Source organism: Montipora capricornis, chromosome 4, assembly GCF_036669925.1.
Source record: "Montipora capricornis isolate CH-2021 chromosome 4, ASM3666992v2, whole genome shotgun sequence".
In the NCBI taxonomy this organism is placed as follows: Eukaryota; Metazoa; Cnidaria; class Anthozoa; order Scleractinia; family Acroporidae; genus Montipora; species Montipora capricornis.
This window is the reverse complement of record NC_090886.1, coordinates 35,058,958-35,068,957: the sequence shown is the minus strand read 5'-3', so window position 1 is coordinate 35,068,957 and position 10,000 is coordinate 35,058,958. Positions and strand designations below refer to the sequence as shown.

At 38.0% G+C, this 10,000-nt stretch overlaps 1 protein-coding gene across 3 annotated transcripts in view; it reads left to right on the top strand.

Moving 5' to 3' along the window:
- LOC138046407 (inactive peptidyl-prolyl cis-trans isomerase FKBP6-like) overlaps positions 1–10,000 on the top strand; it is a 39,202-nt gene that overhangs the window by 12,541 nt on the left and 16,661 nt on the right. For all 3 annotated transcript variants that reach the window (XM_068893046.1, XM_068893047.1, XM_068893045.1), the window contains 5 exons: positions 3,192–3,307; positions 5,576–5,693; positions 6,213–6,296; positions 7,261–7,392; positions 7,935–8,005. In XM_068893046.1, the coding sequence (XP_068749147.1) occupies positions 3,192–3,307; positions 5,576–5,693; positions 6,213–6,296; positions 7,261–7,392; positions 7,935–8,005 (521 nt within the window). The remainder of the gene's footprint in view (positions 1–3,191; positions 3,308–5,575; positions 5,694–6,212; positions 6,297–7,260; positions 7,393–7,934; positions 8,006–10,000) is intronic.

The window sequence follows — 10,000 nt, the reverse complement described above, 5'->3', positions numbered from 1 at the left end:
GGGTAAAGCCATGTTTTCATATGCCAGGATGATTCCAAATTGGCAATAATAATAATCTGAAATACTATTGGCAAATTGCCAGTACTGTTACATATTACGTGAGTCTCAGAGGAACTACTCCTTCACCCTATCGAGAGTCCATTACCCAAGAGTGAGAATCTGCTGTCAGGTTTGTCCCCTTCAGCGTCAGAAAAGTGTATTTTTTCTATTAACCCAGCGGGAAAATAAGCAACAGACCAAACCAGCTAGCTCAATGTTGTACCCAATACAAAACGTTTTATTCCGAAAGGGTTTGAATTGGATACAACATTGAGTTCGCTGATTGTGTATATTCCTGCAACTTGATTTAAAGATATACACTTTTCTGATGCTGATGGGAACTTAGGCAAATTTGGGTAATTATCTAACTTTTCGGTGATGGACTTTTGATCCTATTTCCTCCTGCAACCATGCAAGTAGTACTAGTTACCTTGAGTCTTTTGTAATGGGAAAACAAACATTGAAGCCAAAGAAATCTTTTGGAAGCTTCTGTGTTTCCAAACGGTTCCATATTTCAATTGCACTAAGATAACTGAAAATTATACAAAGACATCCCAGATCATGTGGGATGGTTCCAAACATATCAGGAAAACGAGAATTTTCTTGTTTTCCTTCTTGGTTATGGCAATTTTTTTGGCAGTCTCAGCCAGTTTCTTTATCCTTTATTATCACTTTGATCAGGCCCACTCCCCCCTCTGGACAAATAAAATAGGACAATTTTAATAATAATTAATGTTTGGCAATTGCCCAAAATCTCAGCAAAATCTAGGATAAGTATAAAATGTTAAAAATTAATTGCTGATTGTCTGAGATTTCTCTTACATACAGAAAAGGCTTTAGCAATATTTGTTATGAACAATGCTCATCATTTTGGTTGGTGTAAACTTTCCAGTTCAAAGCAGCTGGTAATAATAATAATAATAATAAAAAAAACATCTTATTGTACCCTTTGATTTTTAGAGTTCTCTCTTATCCCTTTCACCCCTAAACTGGCCTAAACCAGCCATACTTAGTATTTTACTATCTAACGCCAGGCAATTTTACTCATCAATGGGGAACCCCCAGGAGTCAATGGGTTAATATTTACAAATAATACAACAATTAAAAAAATACTAATATAACTAGGAGTAGTTAAGCAAAGGTTAGGATATACGGGCTGGACGATTGCAAAATGAGGCACACCACAGAATTTTGACCCTACAGATGCATAGCTCGTGCATCACACACTTGTTAAGAATTCTGATTACCTAGCTGAGAAACTGGGCCTAGGAACTGATGATTAAAATCTAGAAGGGATCATATTTTCTGGATGAGTGAAATATATCTGTCAAGATCGAGTTGAACTAAGGAACACAATGGACACATAGTAAATGTAATGAACACAACATGATATAATCAATAAAACAAATATACCAAATGGTATAACAACAATGGGAACGCTATAAATGTAAACAGATGACAGCAGGTTTCTAAAACGTATATAGATAATCAATAGGCCGTATCACAGTGCTCGCCGCCATTTTGTTAAAAAAATACAAAGATAGTAGAAACTCTAAAAGTTCAACAGTTTCTGCTTAGGTAGTCTAGATGGTGTTCTGTCTTTCCAAGATCAAGGCACAAAATCAATGCTTGAATGAGATGGATTTGTTGCAGCTACTGCTTCAAATTTCCAAGAATCATATCTAGATCTTCGCGATGCTACTGATCTTTTTAACTCGTGATTTGACTCTGCTTGTTCTGGTTTAGTTTCTGGTTTAGTTTCATGCTTTGATCTTTTACTTGGTGACCAAACTGGGTCAGATTGTGGCAAGACTGTGCCAATCTTAAGATTTGCTTTCACTCGGGCGAGAAAAAGCCCATTCTTTAGCAGAAGCTGTCCCTTGTGACAACAGTAAATTTCTTTGGAAAATAAGAGAGTAGCTCCAGCGTAAACCTATAACATTTAGGCTTTGAGTAAAACTCACCTTTATTATGTCAAAAGGGTCGCAATCTTGAATTTGATGAGCCGATGCAAAAACTTCGAGGAGTTTTTGCTTAATGCAAATGAAGTAAACTGGTCTCCTTCCAAATTACAGTAAAATTGCGTACATGCACCGCTGTGATCATGTTTAGACAGCCATCACATGAACACATTGCCGGTTGCACGTGTTTACCTTTCAAAGATCACCTACACCCAGAGAACTTTGGTTAATTTTTTTTGAAGAGTAATTTTCGCCATAAAATAATTTTGAACAGACTCCGAGATTAGGGTTGTTGGCTCTGTTTGAGCGCGCAATTATTTATTTTCGTTGAATTTGTCCTTCAAATATTAGGGTGTCACAAAAACCTCAGACCTTGAAAACTCAGACCTTAGACCCCCGAAAAACTCAGATCCCAGGGTGTCTTGAAAACTCAGACCCTGTTATTGTAATGAATTTTTGCTATTTCATGGCATTATGTAGTACAGTTAATTTATGTCACTGATGCCTACCCTAGGTCTTTTCACCTGCCAACAACTGAGGAAATATAGAGATTTAGAATGCTTTTGTACGTGAATTGGAATGAAATATTTGTGACATTTCACAGATGTGTGTTGCGAGATACTTTTCACGGTACAGTGGCCGGATTTAATGTCAAACATTTGTACACATTTGGCCGTGACCACATCAAGCAACAGTGACCGGATATTCTTAAAACGAAAAATTAACCAGCAATAGTATATATATATATATGTATATATATATTAACTGTACTACATAATGCCATGAAAGCGCGAAAATTCAATAGAATAACAGAGGCTGAGTTTTCGAGACACTTGGGGATCTGACTTTTTCAAGGGTCTGAGTTTTTCAATACACCCGAGGGTCTGACTTGTTCGGAGGTCTGAGGTCTGGTTTTGGAGGTCTGAGTTTTAGTGACACCCCTTCAAATAATATGTAGAATAATATATTATTTCAGATCTTGACAGAATACAGTATGATCGCCTTGGCCTTAAAATAATGGCCCATGTAATGTGCGACCTTTCGTGTCTATTACTTACCTTTATTCAATATTATTTAATGAAAATATGGAGGTTTGGAAAATAATTATTAGTTTGACCTACTTGTGACTGGTAGGTCCGGCGCTAATTCCATTTATTCTGTTTTTTGTTGTAAATAATTTTTCCTTTCTAGCTGCATTTGAAGATGAGGAATCACAGTATTTTGATTCTGAAGATGTTTTCCAGCAATTGAATTATGAGTGTAATGACTTTGGGGACGATTCAGGATCCGACAAAGATGAGGATGTGGTAATTGTCTTTTTTTCATTTCTGTCACCCCAGAATAAGGGCCTGTTTACATTTCCATATAAATTGTATTTTTTCAGCCTTGCATTTACATGATAGGTGAGTTAACCCATCCAACCAGGGGTGCATTTTGCCATATAAATGCTTGAAGGTGGGGTAACCCACCCATCCCCACTTGACTTGTCTCTCTATATACTTACTGCCTTTGCTGGCATTAAAAGTGATAATAAGAAGCCACAGCACTGAAAAGTTGAAGCAAAAGATGCTAATGAGAGTAAAATAGCATTAATTGCCAAAATGCATCTTTCACTCACCATTTTGCCTGTCTACTGTACGTACTTAGTGATCACGCCATAGCCTTGAGAAAGGTCCCCCTGTTCCCCAGGGTGGTAAGATTGCTTGTAAACGCAAGCTCTTTTTCGAACCCACGTCAGCGGGTTACCCAACTACCCAGATTACCCCACCCCCATGTAAACAGGCCCTAAAGCACTGAGTCTAGTTAAACAAACTGTAATTAAAATATATATTTTAAGTGTTGTTTGTCCTAACAGAAAGTGTTATTGTTTGTTAACTTTGAGACATTTTTTTGGGAAACGTGCTGACTACCGGTACTTTTGAATGTGTTTCTTACACTAATCGAAAAGAGCACATGGAGAATTTGTTTTTACAGTTTAATTTTTTATATTTTTTGCATTAAGCAGGGAAATGTCATAAGTGATTTGCCAATAACATATTTCTCTTAATAATTTGCGATGTTTAGTGAATTCCCTTCTTTCTGATTAAGACCGTATTTGTACTTTTATTTCAGTGAATTGTTTTACACCGCTTAATAGATGCGTATGACGTATCAAAGTTTCTGATAAATGAAGGAGAGAAGTGATCCTCGCATGTATCTGGACAATAATTATTATTATAATTTTAAGCAAAAATTGCTTACGTAATTATTATTGTCTTTTATAAACACCTGAAAAATCCAGGTGGCTTCAAAGGGGTTTGAACTCATGACCTCTGTCAGTGATTCCATTGCAATTATGCTCTACCAACTGAGCTATGAATCCACGCAGTTGGGAGCACTGGTCAACTCATTGGGCTCATATGTTCCTGTGAAGGACTCGATTAATGAAATAAAACTTAATAATGTATGTTTGGAGTGCAGGGTAGAGACGAAGGCAGGGGTTTCAATAACTTCTGAAATAGCCGTCCATGATAGCCCATTGAAGGAGGCAGTTTGACAAGTTTGTGATAGCATTTTTAGTGAAAATCAAGGCAAACTAGCCGGCGGTGTGAGGCAAAGCAGGCGGCGGTATTATAACCGCCGGTAACCGGCTTCTATTGAAACCCCTGCGAAGGAGGGATGTTATCCCTTGCATGTATCTTGACAATTTAACCTAGGATGATAATAATATTATTATTGTCTCTTGCATGTATCAGGTACATTGTAGCTGTAATGGGATCCTATTGAAGCAGGAATCACCGAAACGACCCCAATTTTGACCCCACAATACAATGAATACTAACCGACAAAGATTGGATTTTGAGATGAAATATTGATTTAGGCCTAATTAGGCCTAAAATGTTGTAGCTCCCAATCTTAATCATAATCTTAATCTCAATTAATTAGTGAGAAGGGCCTAATTAGGCCTAAAACGTTATAACTCCCAATCTTAATCTTAATTAATCTCAATTAATTAGGAGCAATAATGTTTAAAAATGACATTTAATCTCAAACCCAACCTTTGTCAGTTAGTATTCAGTTTGTATTGTGGGATCATGCATATTGTTTCGGTGTTTCGCGATTTGAAGCCACACTGCCATGCAGACAGTGTTCCATAAGATGGCACCTGCATGGCTAATAATATATATAATTTTTCACGTTGTTATTGTAAGATAGTTTTGTGCTGGTATGTAGATTTCGTTGGCATGCAGGTTACATATTTATGCTAAGTAGTTAATATTTAAGGAGTTTGTCCGTTAGGAGTTGTCACTTCGACGGCATCTCCGCTTTTGATCAGTTCATTTCGGAAATTTTGTTTTTAGTTATTTTGAGTGTTTATTACTATCCTAGGGCAATTTATGTCTGATCAATAAACGAGATGCCCCCTCCTATGACTGGTGTTTTCTTCCTTATACTAAGTTATAAATTATTTTGTTTTCGTTTCACTGCAGAGTGATTAGATAACAATGAGTTTTTAAGAAAGTATGAACTGAAGTGTGGGACAGTGATCTTTTTACTCCTCCTAAAATCATAATGTGATGGTCATTATGTTCCAGACACCTTTTAAACGTATGGCTCGAAGAATGGAGGATGTGACAGGAGACGGTGGAGTTCGGAAAAAAATTTTAAGGCAGGGCACAGGACCAGTTGTGCCACAAGGAGCAACTGTCAGATGTAAGGAGTGATAAATCAAGGTTTCCCCATTGGAAACATCTTTCTGTTCTGTTGTCCATTGCAACCTCAATAACACCTTCCGGGATTGATGCCTTTATAGCCCAAAGGAGAGCAGGAGCCTATGAATAGGAGCTTTCCTCTCCCATACAAGCCCTATGACTGAAACCTTTTTGTGTGCATCTTTTATTTTTCTATCTCGAGAATTCTTCGGCTCTGCCCGCACTGTTTAGAGTGGCCAATCAGAAGAAAGCTACCGTTAAACAAAGAAAAAATAGCAAAAACAATATATGCAAATTGTGCAGATTGATTTACCGGTAAATTGATATAAATGTGAGTCGCCAGCTGCTGAAGGGTTATTTCTAAAATTAATATAGAAAGATATGGGCAAAGGTTGACTCAAGGACATTGTGCATAGGGAGCCTCCTATTCATGGGCTCCTGAGGAGAGCTAATGTTATGAAGCAAAAAAATTTATATTATTATTTGAATAGTTATTGTTTCTTGGATTTTTTGCTCATAGATCATAGTAATGGTTACATCGAGTTTAACGACGAACCATTTGACAGTTCCCGGCTGCGAAACCGACCTTACGTGACTAAGCTTGGTAAAGTATAAATAATTATTATTCAAATTTTTTTTGTACTGTCAACCTGTGAACATGTCTGGCTGTCTGTTTATTAATTGCATAATTGCATGCATTGTTTTGATCAAATTGAAGGCCATAATTATGCAGCAAATAGGCAAATGAAAATAAGACACTTAAAGATCCTACAGAGATCCTTTTGGTTGATTATTTAAATGACGTCTATTAACTTATACCCCATTCACACCAACAAGACATTTTAATGAAACTGGGTTTTACAAAATGAAAATCAGTCATGTACAGAGAAATGTAGGACTGGCTTTTACATGAGATTGAGGTGAGTTTCAATTTGTGCTTTGATCTGTGCTAAATTTGTAGTTGACAAAAATCAGTATGTACATGGATGATGATTTAAGAAGAAAACAGTAAATATTATTTGAACCATGTTTAACTAAACTTGTTAAAAACATGGTTAAGGTTTGGTGTGAAAAGGGGATTAGACAGTTTTCAACAGTTGTTTTACCTCCGGATCCCACGATATACTTTATTCAAGAAATTAATGTATCAATGTATCAGGTATTCAGTTTTCATAAGTGAAGGCAATAATAATGATGAGCTTGGTGTAGGTGTCCGAGAAGCCGAAGGCGTCTGTCCAGCAACCGAGTGCAGCAGGGAACCAAGACATTAACCCTTGAGTGGCCTCCACTCAGGTACCACCTCACTTCTAATCAGTGGAGACTAAATGGACCTACCCTATCCTAGGGCAGGGAGCATAGCAGACAACTTACAAAATTAATGCAAGATCACAAACTCAACACAAGTGAAATGCACTGATTTCTATACGAGAGAGTCATGAAAACCTGTATGTCCCTGTGACCGCCCCCAGTGGTGTGTATGGGAAACTGCTGGACCACGCTATCTCAAGTTTACATGTAACTTAGCCTAGATTGGTACATTTTAGCCATGCAATGTTGTATGTTTCCAGATGAAATTTTACCAGGCCTCAGTGTTGGAATTAGCTCAATGAGAAGAGGCGAGAAGTCTCGATTCCTCCTCAGTCCCAAGTATGCATTTAAGGAGTTAGGGTGTCCTCCTCGGGTTCCACAAAATGCTACAGGTACCTGTGCTTACATTTATATTAAAGACATATGGTATCCATGACTATTAGCTACCTTCGATGGAAGTTTCTGAGGTTTGCTTAGCCACTAGTTTAAAGTTGGCAAACTTAGCATCTTTGCTTAGATAACCAGTGAGCTTTCAAATTGCTGGAACACCAGACGAGAGCCCAGAGCATGGGCTGAAAAACACCCTACAGTAGGTCTTAACTGAAGGTAACTGAAGAGAAAGTGCATTAAATTGTAGACCCTATCTATCATCACTTGTTTCAGGGTTTGAAAGAGTAGGGGCCAAGGACCTTTACTTGCTCATGTGCATGCAGAGGCTATGGACTGCATGTAGTAAACCTCTCTATCTTACTTCTGACATTGGAGGGCAACTTTTGCAAGGAACCCTGAGTTGAGGTCACCTCTCTCTTTTGCTAAATTAAAAAAAATTGTTCTTCTTCACTTTTCAATTTTCTTAGTGATTCATCCTAGCTGTCAAGTGCTGCGGAAGTGTACTTTGTGTAAAAATGGTCTCTTCTCTCATTTAACTTTATAGTTCTTTATGAGGTGGAATTACTCAGCTATATCGATCACAAGGCAGCTGATGACTATGACACCTTTACAGAGGTAAGTATTATACCTGAAATGGTTTTAATTATTTTACAAAAAAACCTGTCAACTGTCTTGAGTTACTTACCTTCTGGGCCCTCATCTGTCTTTATTGTGATTCATTAAGTTTAGTGCCAGACTGGTTCACTTTGACAATGTGCTTTTGTTAGTGGCTACTTACAGAGTTGTCAAGGAGAACCTTCCTCTCTAGGACTGCCTGGTAGCTCCCCTGCCTGATAGCTCCCCTGCTTGCTAGCACTGCAAGAGAACCTTATTGGCACCTGCTCTGCATGATTGACTTTTTCTCCAATGAATCTGGTTTGGTGGTTAGGATTGAACCTAACCAACAATAATTATTTTGCAAAATTTACTTCATGCCACTCATAATGCTTATCAGAACTTATCTTTGTTGTTGCCTATTGTTGCCTACGTGATTACACCAGGGCTGTCATTATGTTTTGAAGAAGCTGGCCACACAATGAAAGTAGCTGGCTATTTTTAACTGTGTTTACAGTGTTTTAGTCATTGCCAGCTATTTTCACCATTATGGTCGTGGATGACCAAAATAGCCAGGTGTCTGCTACTAATGACAGCTCTGTTCCACCAAAGGTATCGTCCGTGATATTAACCCATTGACACCTCATATGCCCTAGGAGGTCCCTGGTCTCACTCCCAGGGGTCAGGGGGTTAAATGACTTAATGACAGACCGAAAACAACATTTTTAGTAAACAAAAATGAAACTTGAGCGATGTATACAACAGGCCTTCTGATATTACGCGATGGTGCGATTTCGCACAATCGACCTCAAATCGCATCCCATCGCACAATTCACGAAAAATCGCATAATTCACAAAAGGATGCACAAAAGTCATAAAATGAAGCATAAATCAACATGTTTCTTAGAAATTCCTGGATAAATACGCCATTTTTAAGATGATTTATCTTGGAAAAAGGCTAACAAACCTGTCACCTTCGATTTCGTAAACATTCGAAGTTCAAGGCTTTATTTTTCTTGTCGGGGACCTGGTACGAGTCTCCTTCTATTGGTGCAACACAAACACGCCCTTATATACACACCACTGAAATGACACAGTTGCCTTCTCTTAGAAAAGAGATTTGTGAAAAATAAGCGAAGTTGTAAGTTTTTCGGCAAAATGTAGTTTCTTTCGTTGAAAACTGATAAAAACTTACTCATGGATAAGTTTGTTGTGAAAACGCTCCCTTTTTCTTCGACGAAGAAGGAAGTTCCCATCTTCCGCCCAATCTAGTCTGACAGCTCAAGTAAGTACCTCACAGGTACGCTCCGCGTGGACGATGGACTGATGTTTTTCTCGTCCTGCAATATTAGGGCCTTTTATACGAGAGAAAATAAGCCGCGGCTTACTCTGGCCACGGTGTACAAAATACGCAAAAGGAACTATTTATACGAATATATATTCCCAGGTCAATATAAGCCGCGGCTTGAAAAAGACGTGAACGTAGATTTTGTACCATTTATCACTGCATTTATACGGGGTGAACATTCGAGTCTTCTGTAAGCCGTGGCCAGAGAAAGCCGCGGCTTATTTTCTCTCGTATAAATGGGGGTATGGCCCTATTGTGATTGACCATCTTCGTAAGTTCGTGGTTGACAAGCACCTTGATCATTCATTTGCCATGTTAGCTGTGTCCTTTCAACTTTTAACGTGGTGCACCGGTAGTGCAGAAGACCTCATTTTTTTTATTTATCCCAACTAATGTCGATCGAGATACATAATTACTGTTCCTTTGTGTTCAAAATGTCTTTAGAGCAGCAAAAAAGTGTTTTTCTTAACCTGAAACCTTATAAAACAAGCTTAAAATTGCTGAGAAAAAAATCGCATAATTTACATTATTTATCGCATAATTGGCCTTTCTAATCACACAATCTGCCCTGAAAAAATCGCATAATTTGCATTTTTTAATCGCACCCTATCAGAAGGCCTGATACAATGTCACGTAACTAAACAATAACAAGAAATGACTTGAAGATG